This window comes from Harpia harpyja, chromosome 11 (assembly GCF_026419915.1).
Source record: "Harpia harpyja isolate bHarHar1 chromosome 11, bHarHar1 primary haplotype, whole genome shotgun sequence".
In the NCBI taxonomy this organism is placed as follows: domain Eukaryota; kingdom Metazoa; phylum Chordata; class Aves; order Accipitriformes; family Accipitridae; genus Harpia; species Harpia harpyja.
Window position 1 is genome coordinate 37,997,519 of NC_068950.1, and position 23,366 is coordinate 38,020,884.

The 23,366-nt window shown below is 35.0% G+C and overlaps 1 protein-coding gene across 6 annotated transcripts in view; it reads right to left on the reverse strand.

Moving 5' to 3' along the window:
* LOC128147873 (BEN domain-containing protein 5) overlaps positions 1-23,366 on the reverse strand; it is a 980,343-nt gene that overhangs the window by 909,715 nt on the left and 47,262 nt on the right. For all 6 annotated transcript variants that reach the window (XM_052801053.1, XM_052801052.1, XM_052801049.1 and 3 more), the window contains exon 3: positions 19,477-19,601. In XM_052801053.1, coding sequence (XP_052657013.1) covers positions 19,477-19,601 — 125 coding nt within the window. The remainder of the gene's footprint in view (positions 1-19,476; positions 19,602-23,366) is intronic.

Genomic DNA, 23,366 nt, shown 5'->3' on the forward strand with positions numbered 1-23,366 from the left:
GCACTAACTTCATATTCCATATGTGGAATCCACATATGGATTCATATTCCAAGTGCTGAATAACTTCTGAAAATGAGAACATTTTCTAGATTTTTTATATTCTTGCTCTGGTAATGAAAGTGGCTATGCAAAATTGTCACCACCTTAATCTTAGATCAGTCCCTTTTGTATAGTTACTGACATTCTTACTTTTGAGAAAAATCAGAATCTACCATTTCTTGCTTTCCCTACAGAAAGGACACTGTAGGCATCCACCTTTAGGAATCACCAAGAGAATTCCCCTCTAAGTTTCATATTCCCATTAGTGAAGCATGAGTTCAAGTTTGACTTCTGTCTCCAAGTTGGACCACACTGGCTGTTAGAATAAGCAAAAGTAAATTATTAGAGATGGCACACTCAGTATATTGTACTTTACCATCTTAACAGAATGCCACATTCTCCTGTTTCTGATTTTTATGATAGATGGAGCATATTTTTTTTTAGATGTACTCTGTAAAAACTGTCTAGTGTTTGCTACTCATCACATTTAGTTAGACCATAAAAATTGTGGATGTGGGACCATCTTTGTCTTCCTTGCTTGTGTTGCAATTGAGCCTTGGTTCTTGACATTGTCATCTACACTATTCTAGTGATTAGTGTGAGTCTCACAGGATACGTCAGTTGTCCCCTCAGTTCATGTCAGAATTCAGCTGGTTTTGTTTTTCACCTAAAATGACTTTCAAATGTGAAGGCAGTAAAAGGCATGTCTAAGACACCCAGTGTAAAAACAAAACATATGAAGTAGGAAGATTTTCCATATATAATGAATAATAAATAGTATCTTTTTCATTAGAAAAGCATTTTAAGTATTTGGCACATATCCAAAATATGATATGTAGAACTAAGCCATGAACATCAGTTATAAGTGAGCCATCAGTATGTGCCTTTACTCTTTGAAATTTCTGTCACTTGTGCCTCACATTACTTGTGTTAAGGCATCTACCGTATTCACAGTTTCTGAGAGAAAAAGTAATTACTGACAGAAGCTCTTCTCTTGGGAGGATCACAGAAGAAAAGTACTGCATTTATGGATGGTGAGTCCCCTGTGTCTTCTCAGAATGGACACAGAAACATGACCCCAGAGAGCTGGGATCTAAACAGGAACAGAAAGAATCTGTCTCTCCTACTTTCTTTACTGAAGACAATAAAAAGAAAAACAGTGTCAAAGACACTTACTTTGAAATGCCTCATAATGCTCCGATATTTGCAGCATATACTGCAGTTATACCACTGTCATATATTGTTCCATTATCACTGCAGGAAGCTCTGAAGTTTTATGCAATCTTACTTGAAAGTACATGAGAGAATGTATAGAGATTGGTGCAAGGGAATATAAGGACCAATTTTCCAAAGTGCTAATAGTACTGAAATCTCACTAAAATCAATGGAAACTCTGGTTATTTTGCACTTCTCAGAAAATGTTTGAAAATAGTGAGTCCATAACAGGGACCTTGTGAAATCACTTGTGGCACCTGTATTCCTCTAGTAGAGTATATATCAGTGCAGAAAGCAGAGACGGTTATTATGAAGTAGAGAGGTGAAATCAGCTGCAAGGAAAAACTACATTATTATTGGCATCATGTAGTATGATCAGGTGGTATGTATTTGGGATATGTGCTAATATCACAGAACATAATGCACATTAATACGTATCACCAATATATTGCTGAATGAAAAATAGCAGTCAACCAGATTTACCAATGATTGTATCTGAACAGTAGATTAGAATATTTAAGTTTCTTTTTGGACATTATATTGAACATTCAATGTATTAAGGTTTTCCCAAAAATGTTTCCTAAATTTAACACATTCTGATTCAGTAAGTTAGAAAACAGCACAGTTTTCTAAAGATTGACACAAATGTGTCATGAATGACATTTCTGGGTTTTCCAGTATTTCACTATATATGGATTAATCTTTTCACCTTAGTGAATATAGAAAAATGTTACCTTGGACAGATGAGAGTACTAGAAAAATCTGTATCTTTGTGAAGCGCTGATACTTAAGTGAGAGCCATGCACAGGGCTGAAGCATCCATTTTTCACAGTGTTCTCCATTGCTATCAGTTGAACTCAGTACTGATACCAGAGTAAGGTAGCTTGTGGCAAGGGAACTTCGTTGTGCCTGTTCTGACTACCTCATCTAGAAGTTTCTATTTACATGCTTAGGGCACAAGTTCTCTGGCTTAACATATTTGCAAGAGTAGCACAAAAGATTGCCATTTGTCTTATTTTAACTTACAGGCATTTATTATTTATTAGCAATAACACATTTATTCGTGTGGTAGACACATTTTCTTTTTGTTCTTATACACATTTCTCCCCACAGAAGTTCTCTGAAATACTTTGTTCTGAGACATTCTTATAATAGCATGCAGATACAAAAATATAACAGTTTCACTAGAAGAGAATGCATGATTGGGAAAAGGAATACACAAATTTAAATAAACAAAATCAGTGTGATTTACAGAAAGGTAAGGATAGTCCCTAGGAGAATGTTAAAAACTTTGCATTTGTTCTTGTTAATTATACACTTTGCCTTCAAAAACAGGCAAAAATGCAGAGTATCTTTCATTCATTTTCCACATATATAGTACCTCTTTTAATAAAATAATCTTTGGGGTTAGTAGAATACATTTTACAACGTGATAAGCATTACATTTCATTGGAAAGTAAAATGGCTGTATCGTTTACTATGCTCCTATCATTTAATATAATATCTGTAACAGCCTGCATGTTCTCACAATATTCTAACTTTACATTACTACAAAACACAATTTTATAAATTGTAAAGGTCTGTACAAACAAGAATGTATTTTAATACAGAAAACTTGACACTATCACTGCACTTTTCTTCAAAAACATTCATTCCTTTCTTTGACATTTTTTTGGCTTACACAACAGGGTGCCAAACATTTGTGACAGCTTACAATAGAAAAACAATATTGCTTTTAGTTAACAATGTTAGCTATGAATATATATTGACAGCATTTTCACTGCAGATTTGCTGCCAACATAATACAAAGCAAATAGCATTCAATATGTTGGAACACTCAGGGGAATTAAAGAGTTTCAAAAACAAATTTATGGCATTAGGTGCTGAATGCTAAATCTAATGAAAATGCAAATTCAGAAGTATCTCCTGCACATACTTCATGCAAAGGAATACAGTTTGGCAAAGTGATAAAATTAAGATTGTTTAAGTAAGTCAGGAGAAAATTATGTTAAAATGCCTCTGCTTGTTTGGCTTTTTATAAAGCCACAAAGATTACCACAAAGATTAATATTTTTCCCAAAGTCTTTCTGCTTTGTTTCCTTGAAGTACATCAGAGCGAGATCATAAAAAATCCGAATTCCAAATGCTCCCAAACATTTTGAGAAAATAAAAATACATAGATGTATAATTTTAATATTTGTAACTTTACTAGTAACAATATACAACCACAAGCAAAACTGTTCCTTTGCAAGAACAGTAGATGTGTTTTGCTTCCAAGTCTGTATGTTTATTTTTATCTACAGAACAAGCAAAGCAGTGGATAGAAATTATGATTTAAATCTTATTAAAATACAGTAATGTATAGCAATGTTGTAGTGTCGTGTCCTATATATTAAAACATATTTGTTAAACCAAACATTTATTGACAGTACTTTATAAGTGACATGACATTAATAGTTTTTAAACCATTTACAAAACAAATTAATGTAGGTTAACAATACTGCATTGCCAAGAAAGCGAAAACCGTTCAGATTTTGTAGCTGTTGAATTTAATTTGTTATGAATTCTTAGATTAACTTGATATTTATTATCACTCATCTATATCAAGTAGTTCAACTCAGATATCTAAGTGCTTGCAAGGCATAAAAATATTATGTAATTTTTAAAATAACTTCTTTAATTTCTACTCACATGATCAGTACCAATTAAAAATACAACTGACCTACAAAGATCAGCATTCCTTTCCAGTATATTATAGCTGTTTTCTTTCTTATTTTCTGATATGGGATATTGCTTTTACCTGATTGCATCACATATTCTTAGTTCTTACTTTCACATAAGAATGACTGTATTTTATTTATTGCATTTGTTATATAAAAGTCTACGGGTTACTTGCAAACTAGACGGACTGACTACAGAAGTGACCGTGACTAGCAGAACTGAGAGGTGAAAGATAGTGTTAATCAAAATGTTTGCAACTGCATGGGTTTTCTTTGTTTTAATTCAAATGGATTTAACTAAAACTTCTGATAACTATTTGGGAAAAAAACCTGCTCTGTCAGATACTCATGTTTTGCAAAGTTCTTTCCAATTAATCTAAGAACATTCTCTTATTCTCTAATCTCCTAGTAAATGCTCAAAAACCAGAAGTGACTAAGATTTAACAATCTTGATATTTTCTTAGATAGCTATAAAATTATGTAGTTCGTGAAAACAAACTCATCATAGATTACCCTCCAGTCTGACTGAATTGTTGAAATATATTTTGTACCTTCCAAATAACAAAGAAGGAAAAAAAAAAAAGGAAAAGTATCTTATTCGTAGAACAATATTTGTATTTAACAACTGAAGTGTAAAATTAGTATAAGCCATAATTATCAAACCCACTATAATGTTCAAAAATTCATGAATTTCAGGTTTATTAGAAAGCTGAATGGAACCTATTTTAGGATTAAACTTGGCCATCACACACAGTTTACCATGAGACTCATACTACTTGCATTATAGAATAGTCTAAGCTGCAAAATTATACAGTACTTCCCACTATGGTGAGAGAGCCACAACTCTACATTTAGATCCACAAAGAAAAATCAGGAAATGCAAAGCTTCAGTTTTTGCTAAGCTATGAATTTGAAAACATACTTTCTAGCACATCAAGCACAATATGGACCTGTATACTATAAGCATCAATCCAGTTAGTTTTTTAAAAGCTGAAAGACTCTTACACTGGTGAAGATGGAGTAAACACAGTTAATTTGTTAACATCTACTCTGTCTCTTTTCACTGACTGTCAAGGAAATCATATTTTACATTTTTTTCAGTATGTGCTTGGAAAGGATTTCCTAGTAATCTACACTAAATCTCACTGAAGGGTGACAACAGAAATCAATATGTGTCTCTGAAGAATAATCTAGCCAAACATTTACATTTAGAATATTCATTTGTATTTATGCATGAGAAATTCCTGGCAAAAAGAAATTCTCTTCTCGCATACATACAATCTCTTTTTATAGGCTGATTTTTATAATGACCAGGCTTTAAATCAGTAAAATAAATATATATAACTCAAATTAGTTTTGTGACAAAAACAGCTAGAATCCATGTAAAATAACAATTTACCTAGGTAGGTAGCTCTACTAACCTCTGCTTCAAAGAAATTTGTTTGGTCCTTCTGCAGCCATAGGGAAGAGACAACCCACAGGCAACAGTTATTGTAGCTTCATCCTGGCTATTCCAAACCCATGGAATTGCCATTCCACATGCCTGCCAGGAAGGATATTCCATTTAATCTGGCTATTGAGGCGATTCTAAATCTAACACTGGAGGTACTCAGCATCAATGTCAAATTTCCAGGGGCAAGCATGTCCTGCCATGAATCCCACAATACTCTCTAGTCCTCTGATGTTGGTATTAGTTTTGCCCACAGAGCTCACAGAAGATCAGAATACAAACATACAACAAGATGCAATGCAAGCAGCATTCTACTTCCCTGCATCACCCCTGAGTATGACATGGTCTTGCATTAAAGTATGCAAAGGCACATGAAAACCTGCTAGGAGAATTCTCACACTGGTGTAATATATTACTTATAAAAATTTTAATAAGAGTTTTATGAGAAGCTTCATGTGAATTTTCAGAGGGTAATATGAGGACAATGAACAACCTCCTTCAAAAAAATTATGCTACACAACTACAAAATTAAGTGTTCTGTAGAGAATCATCATTTCAAAACAAGAAAAATACAGTCAGATTTGCCATTCCAATAAAAGTCTGTTACAATGTGCAAGGTTAAGGATCTGAATTCATGGACCTCAGTGTTCAATTGGAGGCTATATATATGAAATGGGCAAAACTGTTGATAACAATATTCTTCTCAAAGTCAAAAATTATAATAAGGAAGTGGTTGTCTAATTTGTTGTCACTTATCTTTGAACATTATTAGGGAAAAAGGAGACTGATAAACAGAAGCAACAACCCTGCTCAGTGGCTGGCTTAGAGAAGACAAATGTTTTGGGGCAGATTATTTACATTGCTTATACCAAGCTACTAAAAGCTTCAGAAAGATTATCCTTTCGATGACAGCGTAAACCCTATTCAACAACATACACCAGATTTAGAAGAAACACATGCAGTTGTTTTAAATCTATACTGAATAGATTCCACTGTATATACATCCTTTAGTACAAATAGTAATAAAAAACTCATTTCTACTTGAAAAACCTTCCGAGTTTTAGCTCCTACATAATATAATGCATATTTAGACTAGCATGTTATTCAGTAAAAGATGTCCAAACAAGATGATTTGATGTTGGAATAGTCATCTCAGAACAACCAGAGCAATGTAAGGTAAAATAATTGTCAAGTCAATCTCTAGCTTACACTTTATTGCAGAAATAAATTGAACTCTGCTCTAGCTTTTTGACACGTAATTCTGATACTAATGGGTTCAAATCCATTTCTCTTTGCTCTCCTTCCTAACAGGAAGCTTTATGTAATACTGTGTCAGAAATCTACCAGTTACTGGCTAATGTTTCCCTTAAATAAAAAGTCTCTGCCTGTAATAGTATTAACAGCTGCCATCAGTTTACAGTAATGAGCTACAGTTCATCATGGTAGTGCTACTATGAAAATTAGAAGCTTCCATGGAGCTTCTCAATACACAAAAAAATTATCAGAGCCATCATGAGCAGTGGTGTAACAGCAGATATTGTCTCTCTATGGTTTAGAGGCCAGATCCTAAACTGGTGTAATGTACTCAATCATTACAATTGTACACAGTTTATTATACTGTGTTATGTATAAAAAATATAGCAGTTCTATTTTGAGGGTCAGTATATAAATCCAGTGTTATTCTTCTTAATTTCTCCAAACAAAAAATTGGACTCATTTTACAGAGTATTTCACAGGCTCTTCAATAGAAAGATTAAAATATATTTTGCTGAAGGAAACATAAAGATTTAACTATATATACTGTAATATCTTGGATCACCTATACAGTGCAGAAGAATCTTGCAGTTTCAATTAACAGGACAAAAAAAAAAAAGATAAGTAGCTACAAACCATGTTTTTTTAATTTTCTTTGCCCTCTTAAAAAATTGAAAATGCATATCTTAATGCTTGATACCTCCAGAATTCTATAAACTATGCATATACTTACAAGCAGTAAAGCAATAGAACAAAATATTTAATTGAGATTAGGATGATTAGGATGGGATTTTCTGGGGCATTTAACATTGTAGGAACTTTGTCCCTCTGAAATCAGTGGGAGATATGCTATCTCATTCTACCACAAAACAGACAAATGCTATTTTCAGATCCCAATGGCAAAAATAAAAAAAAAAAAAAACACCAAAAAAACTTTTTGTACAGAACTAAATTTGATGGACCTTTGTACATCTGTTTTTTTCCTAGAAAATATCCTTATCTGCCTTTCAAAATTACTGGTAAATATAGGGCATATCCAGGTTTTTTAAAGCTTCTCTACACAGAGATGGGAGGAGTGTAGAAGAGGAAACTAAATAGACTAAAATTCACTAACTTGGATAAACTGTATGAGTAAGGGGAAATATGAAGTTTATAAAATCACAAATCAAGTGAGCAGATAAAAATTATTCACTATTTCTCATAACACAGAAATTATTTTAAATATTAACCGGCATATTTAAAAAAGAGAGAAGTACTTTTTATACAAACTGCATAATCAAGCTGCAGAACTCAGTGCTCCAGGATCACAGTACGTATGATCAGATTAGACAAGGTTGATACAATTCATAAAGACCACCTATGCCTGTTAAAAACAACAATCTGGAGGCAACTACTACAATGAACCTGTTGACTTCTGACAGCCTGTACCTAATTTAGACTGGTGGGAACTCACAACTCTGTGGTACCACAACATGCAGTGGATGTCAGGCTGGCCTGCAGGGCACCAGGGTTTTCTTGTAACTTGTGCAGCATGCAAAGGTCAGTTCTGCCTATACCATTGAGACAGGAACTGAAAGTAAGGATTATTCTATACTTTCCTAGTTATTACTAATATTTTTTTAAGCATCAACTAACAGCCATTGTCCAGATTAGGATACTAGACTAGACAGCTCCTTAATCTGATCTGCAGTGCCACCTCCTTACTTTTACAGTAAAGCCAAAACCAAGACAATGCCATAAGTGAGAAGATGGACTCAATTACCATGGCTGTTAATGGGAGAATGGGAAGAGCAGATGAGAATCTGAGATGCAGGGTAGTCACAGCAAGAATGACAGTGGATTGCTTTTTCACCATCTTTTCATTATCAGACTAGTCCCCTTCAGGGTCACAGGGCAGTTCCAGTTCCATGTTCTGAAGCAACTGGCTATCTCCTGGAATAAACAGTATCGACACCACATGCTTCGAAGAAGATGAGTTTCCATCTTTTAGTGAGGCAGGTTAGTTCAGTCAAGAATTACTCATGATTCTCTTGGACAACCCAAGAACAATATATATGGTTTGGACTCACAAGCCCTGAGTTACATTTGGGTGTCCAAGAAACTTGCTGAACAATGTGCTGAACACTGGGATTAAAAACTGAGTTGCTAGTTGGTAAACACAAGAATGAATCCACACTGCCCGAGAGTGTTTCTCAAATGTGCAATCTTTTCAACCAAGCACAATAATCCTACATCTTTGTGGCACCTGATGTCCCATTCTGATGGAGGTTATAGGTTCTCAAGATCAGTGAAAGATTTACCACTTTTCATAGCTCCTTTGCTCCGTCTAACAGCTTCCACAGAAGCAAAGTGGAAGGCTCTTACTGACTATAATATAGCACAACACTAACTTTCAGGAATTTGTTTAACCTCTCAGTATTAAATTTCCTATTTTCTATTTCTCATTTTCAACATCAAAATTCAAGTTTTCTCTGCTTTTTCTTTCACTTATTGTAAGGTATCAGATACATAAAGACACTCTGTGCACAATGACCCAATATTGGGTTCATACTGCGTTCATATATTAAAATCATAGGCAGCATAGAACAATGAAGGAAATGTGTTACAAGATCTAGCTCTCTAGTTCCACCACCAACAGTTAATAGCAGAATAGGGGATTACTAGAGCATATGCTTAATACACTCAACCACAATCAGCAGACAGAATACTGACTTCTTCATTGCTCTTTCCAAACTAATTACCTCTTATGGAATATCACTACTATTTCATTCTTAGATTTCCTTGGTTGCAAGAAAAAAATACAAATTTCTACAATTTCAGCACTAGCTTCTCTTTTTCTGCCCTGTCATTTAAAAAGCAAATGGTTTCCTTCTCCCAGTAACATGAATTAACATACATATATTTCAGCTTGATTTATCTTCAGGTTCCAACAACTTTTCCACAGTATTTCAACTTGCCATGGCTCAAATATAGAATATTCTCCATAAGAAAGATTTAAAAAATCTAAAAGCAGAAAAGTTTAAAACATTTAATCTTCATCTCTTCAATGTAAATATTTTTTCTTTTACTTTAGTTCTATGCTTCTGCATTCTGATGTAAAGACTTTCAATAATAAAAGCAGAATGAAACCAAATTTGCATGGAAGACAATTAACACTGGAACTAAAAAATGGGGATATTTAATCATAAATAAAAAAGGTTTTAAATTGAAAGAAAAGTAAGCATGTCACATCACTGACATCAAGATCATCATAGTGCTGATTTTGTTTATGGCATTTATAATGTATTTTTGACATTTTGATTGACAGATGCCACCATAATAGGAAATTACACACACCTGGCCATTAGTTTCCTGTAAGCAAAAGCCAGTGTTAAATCTGAAACATACGATATGTATGCAATAATTACCAAACACTGACATCTAAAATGTTCTTAGAGACACCTGGAACAGAAAAAGTTTATGAATTTAACACTGTCTTGCCAAGAGAGAATATTTCATCAGGACAGCAGTTGTTTTGCTAACACTGAATATTGTCTATGTTTACTAACCTATCTGTATTCATTACTTTTTAAAGGATGATACATGTCATGACAGCTTTGGATAATTTCATGGAGATGCACACTATATTGCACTTACTAAAGCTTCACATGCACCCTCAATCTATTCCAAGCACAACTGAATTATTGATCCAAAATAAAATTATATGTACTTGAAAGAATTCCAACTTGGAAGAATCATCATTTATAAATCTAATTTTATACACGACCAATATAGGCACAAGTTTCCAAAATGGCAAAATTATATTTCTTCAAAACTGCAGTATGTTCAATTGATTTTTCTTTTTAAAAATGTTGAGATGAACATGCAATCTATTTTAAATATCATCACTTTGTTTCTTATTTAATTAACATTTCATACGGCTTCCTCAGTAAATAAATAATTACTTCAATCACTATACATATCATCTAACCCGATGCACTTTTGACTTACAATAAAATTGTATCACTTTCCAACATAGAGATCAGTGAAACTACTTTTAAAAAGACTCCTTTGAAATAATCCATTATGGTTTTTAATACACATTTCAGATAATTCAAGCCCATCCTTTATAAAAAGTAACGGACTATACTACCACATGCTATGGTACCATAAGATCTTACAAAATCTTCATTAATCTGGCTCCACCATTCTTTCTCCCATTTTTTTTTTCAAGTTGAATGGCATGTGCTATATTAAAAAATAGTCTACTTACCCTGCAGTAGCTGCAGTTACTTAAAAGATATTGTCCAAAAGCACTCAACTCAGGCTTTCATGTTTTCCAGGCAGACAGATACATGTGTATGTACATATGTATATATAAAATACACACATACACTCAAATACAGCTTTAAGGAACTTGGCCAGGGCAGTATATGCAGTGCAACATTTTAGTATACACTGATGCTGTCAAACTAAACAAAAACTAACAGAAAGTCCAGATTTTTGCTGCTTCTAGATTCTGAAACATACATCCCAAAGGATGCAAATACATAACTCCTATTTTGCCTCAACTGTTGTCATATTTGCTAGAGAATTTTCAGTAAAAGCATTCTCTAATTCAGATTAAATTTATTTACCTGCATAAGAAACTGATTTTTCCTGATGAAAATGTTTCAAGAGAGCTTCGCTTCCTTTTTAATATTGCTTAGAAAAAGAATTATAACTTCAACAATTCTGCAGTATATGCCTTTCTCCAAGGCAAAATAAAACAGTGAATGATAATGCCTGATAAACCCAGTGGCCTTAAATGAATGTCAGAATTTAAATCTTGACCAAGTTCACCCACAAGAACTGAAATCCACTATTTGGTAGCTAAGAATAAAGGAGAAACATCACTCACATACGAAATAAATAAAAATTTGATACTGATCTAACTAAATTAACACTAAAATTACAGTAAGCAGTAAATTAAAAGCTATAACAGTGATGATACTTACAGTTTCATCTTAAAGTCAAAATGGCAATGTGAGCTGGAAATATGGGATGGCAAAAACCATTTGACCTTTTATGGGTTTAGGGGAATGGCCCAAGTGTTTTCAAGACACAGATGCAAATTCAGATGTCACTATTGACTGAAGGACCCCAATTTCAAACACATGAGCTATCAAAGAACACATACAATCATGGACTTGAAGAAAGAGGAGCTAAGAGCCTTCATCACTGAGAGTTAACAAACAAATTAAAATTAATTTCATTTTACTCAACCAAATAGATGGACGGCAGCATGAAGACAGAGCCTGATAATTCAAACTAAGTCAGCTTGATACTTAGGTTAGACTTTGACATCTGTAGAATAGGACCAGATTTCCTGGAAAACTTTCATTTAATATCTCCACTCCAGCTGCCATAAAGTCATAGCAGAGGTAAAACTGAACAGTATCCACAGTGTTTCTCTGAGACACCAGATACTCAAAATAACACTGAGGAACAAGAACTTAAACAAATACTGACAAATAGATGCCTATTTGGGAACTGCTAAATAGATTCATGATTTTTATTTAGGGAAGTAGAAATCCTAGGGAGGAAAGAAAAAAACAAAATTTAGATGCAGAATGATACTGTTCTGATACAGGGGTTGGTACAGAAAATTATCTACAAAACCTCTATCTTTCTGGATTTATATGTATTTCTTGGTATTTTCATACCATCTATGCTAAATAAAATGCATTCTCCTCAGATTGCCTAGAAGTACTAATTCATGAGACTATTGTAAAACAAAAAGGAATCAATCACAGAGTTTTGCTTACATCAGTAGTCACCTGATACTTGTTTTACAACTGTTCCTGTCTTTTGAGAGGATAAAGTCAGTTAGAAAGAAGCTTCAAGAATTCAAATGCTCAAATCTCAAAGCTTTCTAGTCCTAAAACACATTTTCTTGTTAGTATTGGAGATCCTTATTCCTGCCAAAAAAAAAAAAAAGCTCTAAACTACCCACCCATAAAACTTTGCATGAAATTTGAATATAAATATTTAATTTTCTTTGGTAGTAGATCAACTGAGCAGCAGACATAAATGTAAAACTCACCCATTCTGGCATGTTCTTACATTTATATTATCCTATGTTTATTTGCATGAAGTTTTTCTTTTATTTTATTTCTACATCCATGTTTTACATTACTGGCAGTAACAGTAACAGATATAAACTTCTGCCATGAAGTTTTCATACAAAATTGAACTTCATTTCAATTGTTTACTATTTAATAAGAACATAAAAAGAGAGGAAAGGAATTAGGCAAGTATGTACATTTTCTGTAAAAAGCAGATTTAAAACACTGTACCTATTTGTACAATAAACGCTATGGTATGCTAGGTACTAAGCTTCTTTTAAAAGCTAACCAAAATCCTTCTCTAAAACCAGATTTATAAAAGCAATATAAATTTAAATCTTATCTTTTCAGCAACACAGACCTTGTGTTATGCTTTAAAGATTCTGATTTTGGACCAAACAATATCACACCACTCTTAATCTGAGTCCCAGTAAGATTCTGCTATGTTACACTGCAATGGTTGTATGGAGTACCAAAATCAGTCCAACATAAGCATTTTTAGTAATCAAGTTCTTATACACATTATATTCAGATAAGTCAGTGAAAGCATTTTAAATGATGGCTTTGTTCAGAGTGCTTATTAGTTCTATATGCCTATTTGTTATAAACTTCCAAATCTGAAATTTCTAAATTTTAATTCATTAAATGTGCTTGGATAGGCAGCGCATAGGTATCACTAACCTTTACCTTTAATCTCTTAAAATGAGATGATTTTCAAGAAAAGTGTCAGAAGTGAGGAAACAAAATCAATTTATATGACAAAACAAAACTGGTACATGAAAAATATGAGGTTTTGTCTACCTGTGTAAAGGGTGAATAAAATACCAAAATACAGGAAGAGGTAGAGGTATCTTTCTAGCATGCTAAAAATTAACATAAGAAGAGCACATAAAGATGGGCAACAGCTGGGGGCTCCCTAAACAGACAAAATTCAAGTAATCTAGTGATTCTCCTTGTAAATTATTATAAAGAGCTATTTAGAGAGATTACAGGAGCTGACCAGAAGAGGATTAATAAATTATTAATGCAAACTATTCAACAATGAATGACTTATGCCTAATTTAGTAAGAAGGTATATGCAATGAAACACACTACAGAAAATATGTACTTCAGATTGATTAAAGAATGTTGCAAGTCAAAAAATGCTTTATAGAAGTCTTCAGAATTTCAGAACTGTGCTCCTTCATAAAAATATATGCACTTTTATACATGCTTTTTCCAAAGCTAGGTAAATGCAATACAGCCTTTAATGCACAGTAAAGAAAATACCTGTCTTCTAAAAGGAGAAACTGGAAAGACTGTAAGATGTTATAATGCATCTTGATACCAGTAACTTAAATCACCAAATGACAGTAGAGTGAAGAATGTCTGCTTAAGAAGAAGAAAGTAAAAAGGTAGCCTGTTTCCAACTTCAGACTGCTTTTGATGTCATCCTTACTCCATCTTACTTTGGAGGCAGCTTCTGTAGGAATTAACTGCACGAGATGAGATCTTAGGCCAGAAAAAGAGGTTGAGTACCTCAAATCATCCCTGTTTTTCTTTTCTTGCCCCCTGCTTCTCCAAAATGTATCAATTGGTATAGTAAAAGACGTTATCTCTCCCTATACACATATCATTCACATCTTTAAACAATCACGGCTATAACATCAGAAAGAAGCAGTTGTCCACTAAGGGTCATCGGGTTGTTTTAGCACAGTAATAAGAGGCCTGAACAAACTATAAAATCCAATCCCAATAATAAACAGTTCCTGAAAATTTAATCAATTAAAGACAACAGAGATTTTACAGCCTTTTTTATTTTACAAAACAGTGTAGGACAAAAAAAAGAAAACTCTATAACGAGAGCTCCATGCATTCATAATAATGTCCAGCTATGATATCTGTCTTACCTTGGCATCCTGTTTAAATTTCTGAAGAAGAATAGGCTATCCTTTTTCCTGATCCATACATATACATAACAAAAAAAAATCCCAAAATCTTGAGTCAAAATCCTAGCCTCAGTCCAACTGCAACTGAAGTAACAGAGAATGCCTTTGAAGTAAATAACATTTCGTTCTTTGATTTTAACCTCAATCTGGATTGATTTATTAACAGTAAGTAATGATCAAATCCTAGCTGCCAAATAGCCATTCTTCTCCTCTATCCTTCTTGGTATATTTTGTCAGTACCTTTGTGATGAAGAACTCCAAATGTGTTTATCAACTCTTACAGAACAAAATTTGGCACTATTAGGAAACCCCTTCTGTTGGAAATTCTTTTTTTAAACTCAGTGAAAATACCAATTCTGAACATGATTCATCAGACAGCAGAGTTGTTCAGGGTACATACACATACAGAATATATCATGCGGCCTAGATGTGCTTTACTTATTGGTATAATATGGTTGCTGTTTGTTAGAGTAATTAAAATCCTCACAGATATTTTTAATCCTTTCATCACTTTTACCTCTTCTCAAATTTCTCAAAAGTAAATTTTTCAGGACAGAGATCATCTTTTTCTAGTGTGGCTACAGTATCTGGAACAGTGGCTGTCAACTACTTGAGCAGAATTTCTGGCTATGGCCCCCAAGAGAAATAATCATTCTTTTCACCTGTAAAATCCTCCAATATTGGTATACTAGCATATTTTTATAATTTATCACACATACACACACTTTTTTTTCCCCCAAAATCTCAAGTGAATCATTGTTGCTACTAACACCTTTAAAGATATTCTAGCTCAGAAGTAATCATGCACCTGAAGCACTGTCTATTTAAAATACTTGAAATGCAATTTGGAGATGACATTTTTTCATCCAATTTCCAGTTACACAGAGAAGGAATGTAGCAAAATTGTAGATGGTGTTGTAAGGACCATGGCTGAAGTTAATAGGAAAGAAACCCTACCCAATAAAGAGCATTATCCAGAAATAAACAGCAGCCTGTGACACATATATAATTAGAGAAATTGGAGGCTTTGCCCATGAGACCATGTGTTCCACAGCATATCCTATTTCCTTCATTCTCCCTTTCATGGTTACTGTAAGTGTAATCATTGCATGATTATAGTCCTTACATATAACATATCAGGGGTTTTTTTGTTTTTTTCCAATATTGGTGTTAATTGAAGTCACTGAACAAATGACAAAAAAATCCACAGCTCAGATCTTATCAGACCAACTGACTTGCACATCAGAAACCATATAAGGAGACCAAAAGACCAAATTTTACATCTCACAGGTATTTTATATGATGCTTCTTTTTTCCCAGAAATATAAGCCATTAGCTATTTCTTTTGATTTTTTTCCTTGCTGAAAAAGTATAAAATAAAACTGACAACATAAAATGTCTGAGGTAGAAGTCCAAGTCATGAGGAGGAAGAAGTTAATTTACCAACTTCCAAGTAAAAAAAAGTCTACCAGTTCTACTGTAACACAGGGAAGTGAACATCAAAAAAACAGAGTTTATCATAAAATTCTGAAAAATAATTCTGAAAAGATTAGGGCTCTCACTGCTATGCTACCAAACTTTGCTCTATTACCTGCCCTTGTTGCTGAAGCACAACAGTAACCTAAGATATATGTAACAGGAGGAAGGAAGCAATCATTCTGAAAAAGACTTATGTATGATAGTGAACAACAAATTAGGCATGAGTTTCCATAGTGATACAGCAACAATAGGCTGCTGTAATTTTCAGCTGTCTGTACTGAGACAGTAACAGAGCAAAGGGACTAGAGTCCCTTCTCTGTAAGTTGGGATGTTCGTGTACTCAGAATTGTCCATTAAATTTCAGTTCCACACTATAAAGAAAATATTGAAGGAACTGGAAGAGAAATAATAATAACAAAAACAAGGAGTTCTGCAAGAAGCAAAACTACTAAGTGCTATGGATTTGGATTTCATCACTGGATTCTCTGGTATCTTTAAAATGCAAATTCCAATGAGTACTTTCTCCCATGCATCTCCTCTGTGGATTCTCTGATGTTTAATAAGAAATTATCTCATACTATAGCCTTTCTGCCAGTAGGAACACAGATGGGTCTCTTGCCCATCTGGCAGCCTGCTTTCCTGAAACTTACAGGAATTCCTGTCCAGTGGTGTTGAAACTGGCCAAGAGTTAAGAAGCTATTGAGGGAGAAAGCAGAGGAGGAAGATCAGCAACCACACGAAAGCCTAGGCTAGCAAGTAGACAGTGTGATCACATAAGCTTTGTTTCCCTGGGAAACGAGGCTAATTATCAAAGGGCTGGAAAGATTCACTTATGATGAAAGTCCAGAGGCCCCAAAGCGGAAAAATACTTAAACACTTAAAGGTAAAGTGCTCTATTGGATATAGGGCTGAAAGAACCAAACATGATAGCTAGGTTGAGACACAAATGATGAGGAATGTTATAATTTACAGAAATATAAATGTTAGCCAAGGATGATGAGGATTTATTTGTACCAAGAGGAGCTATTACTAAGCAGAATTGCAACTGGGAATAGTGGGATTAGATAAAGGAAAGCTTTAGGCTAAAAATCAAGCAACACTGTAAGTGAGATGAGTCTATAGAACAGTTTTGAGTCATAGGAATTGGAAGCTCCATGGCTTAAGAAAATTGAAACTGGAATGTAAAAAACCTGTTCTCTACAGAACAATAATGCATGGACAGTGAGATTGGCAGGAATGTCTAATAGGTGTTTCTTTTATCACTAGATTAATAACACAAAATACTGCACTAAACATATAATAAAAACTGCACTACTAGCCAGTAGTTAAACTGACACCTAAATCAGAAATACATACAGCACAATTATGTGTTCCTAGTATTTGTTTGGCTGTTGTTTTTACACTGTGTCTTCTTTGTTCACTTTTTTATCTATTTGGGTGTCAATGTTTTAACCTGTTGGGTGTCAATGATTGGTCTGATGCAACAGGAGAAAAACAGAATGGATGATTGCTAATTCAGGTAATGAAAGGAGGTTTCTTGTTTTCTCATGATAATATTGAAATAAATTTCTTTCTGAGTAAAGGCTTTAGTGTGAAATGTCAAGCAAAACTGGAGATATCCTTATAATGAGAAGAAAATCTTCAAGATATTTTCAAATCTAAGTAAACAAAGTTGTTTAAGAATTTGAAGGAAGAGGAACAATGAGAAGAAATGTAATATAGACAATATATAAAACTAATAAAAGTAGCTACTCCTTTTGAGTGCTCATCTAAATGGCTGAAACCAGACCTAGGATATATAAATGCATAGAGCTGCCTTTCTCTCATATCACCTATATGATACATCAAAAATAAATATAATATTATACAGGTAATTATTTATATAGAGTTATTAAAGTATCCACATTTACACATAAAGTGATCAAAGTTACTTGTGTATTAATGGAATTTTTAAGCGATACTGGGTTTCCTTGTTATTATTTTCTAGTAAAACATAAAAGAAAATAATCAAAATGCACAAACCAGATTACACAGTATGTTTGATGTAGCAATTTCTAACATCCATTTAATATAGCTGAGATGCAATGACTAATACTGCCCATGTCCGCTAGTACAAAGACCTAAAAAAGGTTCCAGACCAGATTATGTTCATTCAGGTCTCATTTTAACGGAAATTGGAGAGATGAAAAAAAGATTAGAGGAACACACATTATAAAAACAGACCTCACAAGTCAAACTTAGTAGTGAAACCATTTTCTTTCATGTAGACAACCATGAAAACAAATATCCTGTAAGCACTAGATATATATTGTATCTTTCTACCAGATCTCTTTGCCTCCTTGAGACAGATTCCCATTCATCTCATGACTATATAATTTGATCATAGTTGAGTAAGGCACAGCAGGGGAAAGGGTCTGTCTGATAAAGTATCAGGCTCCAGGAAGACAGATAAACAATTTCATGATTTCTAGTTGTAACAGGACTGGTACAGTGGTGGATATTAAGATATTAGTCTCGTAGGAATACAAATATCAAGCCTCTGCAGTTTTTTCTCTTACTAAATATGTTTTCTTTCCATTAAGTGAAAATGACAGCCTGATTATGATAAACTAAGACAGAACACCAGAATAAAATGCAAGGTACATGTGAAAAGTGGAATTAAGTCTTTTTTGATTTGTCAGTGTGAAAGTTAGTACATAACTTTGGGGGGGGGCTTAGTTTAAGACATGACGTGAAAAAATAGAGCAAGGAAGTTTTTCTCATGTGGTATTTTTACTGTAAAGAAACATTATTTAAAAGTAGGTGAAACAGTCGCCTATCAAGTTGTTTCACATTTAAACCTCCTCTTTCACAAGGGACACAGTGGCAGGCAACTCCTCCTCTACTACAAGTCACTAATGCCTGTTTGCAGTGCTACCTCATTGTTCTACATGTATTAAATGAAGACTTGAGTGATTGATAATATTTGAACAGCTATGATGGACTTCCTTTTCATATATTAACACATATATTTTGGTTGTATACATTAACACAAATATATAGCAGCCGTTACTAATAAAACTCCTGTTAGGTGGCAAATGTTATACTGTCTTTGTAATTACTTCTTGTCTTAGCTGAAAAACATGGTGATATCCAGTCATGCTGATACCTGCATTTACTGATAAAAAGTCAAAGAACAAAGATGATACATTTTACAGCAAATTTTTAGTTACAAACTCTGGATGTCATCTTTTTTGTTTAAGAAAATGTGTTCTGGAGTAAGCAATTTTTAAAGCTACCTTACTATCTAATCTAGTATCACTTACCTGTGATTCTTTTACATTTTCAACAGTGAAGTTGAACCAAACTCGAAAGCGTGGGTTACAGGTATCTGGTCTAATGAACAGGTCATACTCAAACTCTGTGATGTGGTCCACCCGTCCAAGGTTGCCTATGAAAAACATATGAAAAAGAATGCGTTTTAATGAATGGCTGATAAACTTTCCAGGAACTACACTGAGAAAAGTTTTTTAAACTTCCACCTCTGTTGGTTAAAATATGTAAGTATAATAAGCCTTACAACAGTTCAGAATTATTTTTAAAAGACTTGATCATAGTCACAAAATAAAATACATACCAGTAAGCTACATGCCTATGAATACACCAAAAAGAAGACAACATGGATTTTTATTATTCAATCAAATTGACTTTTTGTCTTCTCTTATGTAAGTATTCCAGTTAAGTGTCCTAACACCCTTTTAATTGTTTCCTTTTTTATTTTCCACTTTTCTGATTATGTCTCTGCATCTCTTTTAGCCCGCACCTGTATGGATTTCTTTCTGTCCATTTGCTGCTCATGTTCAAGCACCTCTAAGACTAAAGAGTCCCCAGATTTCCACCTGGACCCTCTGGCTGGTGCTCTGAGGTCCCTCTCTCCCCACAGATGGGCCAACCTTCATCTCCTTTGTGATTCAAAAGCCAGCTTAATACTTTTCCTTTACCATTTGCAGCCATTATCACCTCTTTACAAAGACACAAACAAGGCTGTAAGATTTCGCCTCAGCTTTTTCCTGGTGAATTTCATGGAATAATATTTTTAAATATAGTCAGAGCTACATTGTCCCCTATGGCATTATTCAGCAAGCAACCACACTGGCTATAGAAATGAAGTTCAGCACTGGGAAAACTTGCTAAGTGCTTTTAAATTGCTAAATTGGCATTTTTCCTTTGAAGTGTGCCAAGATTTTTAAAGACAGGGTTTAGACTGTCCATTTCATTTATACACTACAAAAATAAGACTTCACATTTTCCTGATCCAATCCAAAACCCATCTCATCAGGTCTTGTAAGACAGGGCCATGCTTTAGCTCATGTGCTAAATTATACTTATTTCTAAAAAAAAAGCATGGTAAGATGACCTGGTTTTATGGTTTCAGACATATTTTGGGGTTTAGATACATATTTTTGGGTTGGATATATACTGTTGGGTTCAAGTAGTTATATATAATGCTATTTGAGCTAAACAATTCCCTCCTCAGCAAGTCCCATTTCAGTCAATATGACTGTTCATTGGTAACACGCTACTCAGTATGAGCACAAGTAGCAAAAATTGGCTGATCTGTTGTTCTGGGGTGGAAAAGAAGCAGGAAAAAACATTTTCAATGCTGTTCATCAATATATTTGCAGGATTTCTTCCTTACCCTACGTTGTTTCTGGCTTTACTAATTGAACATTTTTAATCTTCCCTATTTTTAATGTTATCATCTACTTTCCTACCCACATTCTTCTTTTCAGAAGAAAATTCTCCTCACTGATTCCCTCTGCAGAAAACCGCTTCATGCTAACAATCTGTTCCTAAACACTTGCCTGAAGGATACATTTGGCATATGAAATATTTGAAAAAAAACAGCAATATTGTACAGCTAGAATACCTTCGCCAAATATAAATAATGTCATCTGCTGTATTGGGTTTTCGTGCCCAGGTGCTGGCTGTGGGGGCTCCAGAGCTGAGCTCTCTGAGGAGAGGCTGCGCTGCCCCACGCCAGCTGCGGCCGGTTCCAGCCGGTTCCAGCCGGCTCTGCAACAGCCCCACCCAGGGCACAGCAGAGCCCCTCAGCGAAGGTGGAGGCCGCCTCAGTGAAAATGTACTTAAAGGGCAAAACCACTACAGAGGCAGTGAGGAGTGAGGGAGTCTGAGGAGAACTAGGCTCAGAGGAGAAGGAGGGAAGGGGGTGCTCCGGGCTCTGGGGCAGAGACTCCCCTGTGTCCTGTGGGGAGAGGCTGGAGCCGGTGGATATTTCCGGAAGGACCAGTGGCCCATGGAGGACCCACTCTGGAGCAGACTCTCCTGACAGGAACTGTGGCCCGTGGGAAGGGCCCAGGCAGGAGCAGGGAAAGTGTGAGGAGGGAGGAGGGGCAGAAAGGAACTGCTATGGACTGACCGCAGCCCCCCCATCCCTCTGCGCTGCTCGTTGTGGGGGGAGTGAACTTGATCCTGGGAAACGGGCAAGGTGTTGTTTTAATTTCTCTTTGTTTCTTACTCTCCAAACCTATTTTAACTGGCAATAAATTAGTTTTCCCCCAGTCGAGTCTCTTTTGCCTGTGATGGCAATTGGTGAGCAATGTCCCTGTCTTTATCTCGAGCCACAAGCTTTTTCGTCTTAATTTTCTCCCCCTGTCCTGTTGAGGAGGGCGAGTGAGAGAGCGGTTGGGTGGGCATCTAGCAGCTGGCCAAGGTCAACCCACCACATCTGCCTGACTCGGTTAAGTCCCTTACATATCCAAGTGCACTTTCTGCCACAGGGGTCAAGCCCATCACTATTATTCACAAGAACAGAACTCGAACCTTAACGTAAACTATTATTTCCTACAGGTTATTATCCAAAGTAAATAAGAATGGTAAAACCAAGCTATTGCATTGTAATACCTTTAATTAAAGGACTTTGTTTTACTGTATTTTTCATTAAATGTCATGCACATATGACATTGCTGGGAAAATAATATTCCTCATGTATTTCAGAATTTAGGTGGTCCAAGCTGTTCAACAGCATAGGTTGGATTCCAGTTGCTTCACAAGTCACAGTTTAAGCTCTCTCTGGACAAAGCTTCATGTGTGGGTGCCCAGAGTCACTTCAACCTGAGTTATGCATGTGATGCTGATGGATTCTATAAGATCAAGGCAGCTGGCTGGATGAACACAGACTGCAGACTAGGTCCAGCTTGTAAACTACTAGGTATACATGCCTCCCAATGATCCCAACAATTCCAGATATGGATTAAGTTATCTGCAGCACAGACCAGAGGTACAAATTTTGATTGAATTACTACCAAAGAAGGACACAGAAGCAGTTAAATTTATATTTTAAGTTCAAAGATCATTAAAAAGTTGTACTGCAAGGCATAGGAAACTAAAATATTAAGTGAATAAATAAAAACAGAGCAAAAAGAGACCTTGATTTCTGACCTATTGCACCTTCCAGCTTCTTTTTCAACATCAAACTGATCTGAACTGTATGGGGGTCAGATGGCCCACTCAGAACTACTTTACAGAGTCCATAGCATCCCTAAAGTAGCACTGGTGAATTATACTAATGATGTCAGTGAAATCACTGATGGTGAAGAGTTGGTATGCTGGAACCACTCCAAGCCAGTCTGCTTTGGAAAACCTATATACCCATCTAAAATCCAGCAGAACCTTTAACAATTTAATCATTGTGTGCATGATTCCCTGGGACTCCCAACACTGTTTTCTCTCTTTATCTGTAATACTTGATTTAAATACTTACCTCCCTCTTAACGCAGTATTTTTTCCTTTTGTAAATTGTATCTCACTTAATTACTTTTTGCCTGCAGAACTGCCTCTTACTAGGCTCCTTCGTAGTACACGTCAGCTGCCATAGTCACCTGCAGCCATTTGCAGTTTAGTATCATTTGTACATTTCTTTAGCCCACTATTTCTTCTGTCTTCCAGATGCTAAATAGGCTGGACCTAACACTAATGCCTTTGGTAACCAATTCAACAAGTTCCTCATGCTCAATAGACTATTGTTTGTAATATCACAGCCTTTGCTCACAATCTGTCAGCCTAATTTCAATCCACATAGCAATGTCATTAAACAAGATGGCAGTTTTGGTACAAAGAAGCCTAGAACTGTAAGAACAAAACACTTCCTCGCTTTAAGAGATGCTTTGTAGAAAACTGACAGTGCCACTGAAAA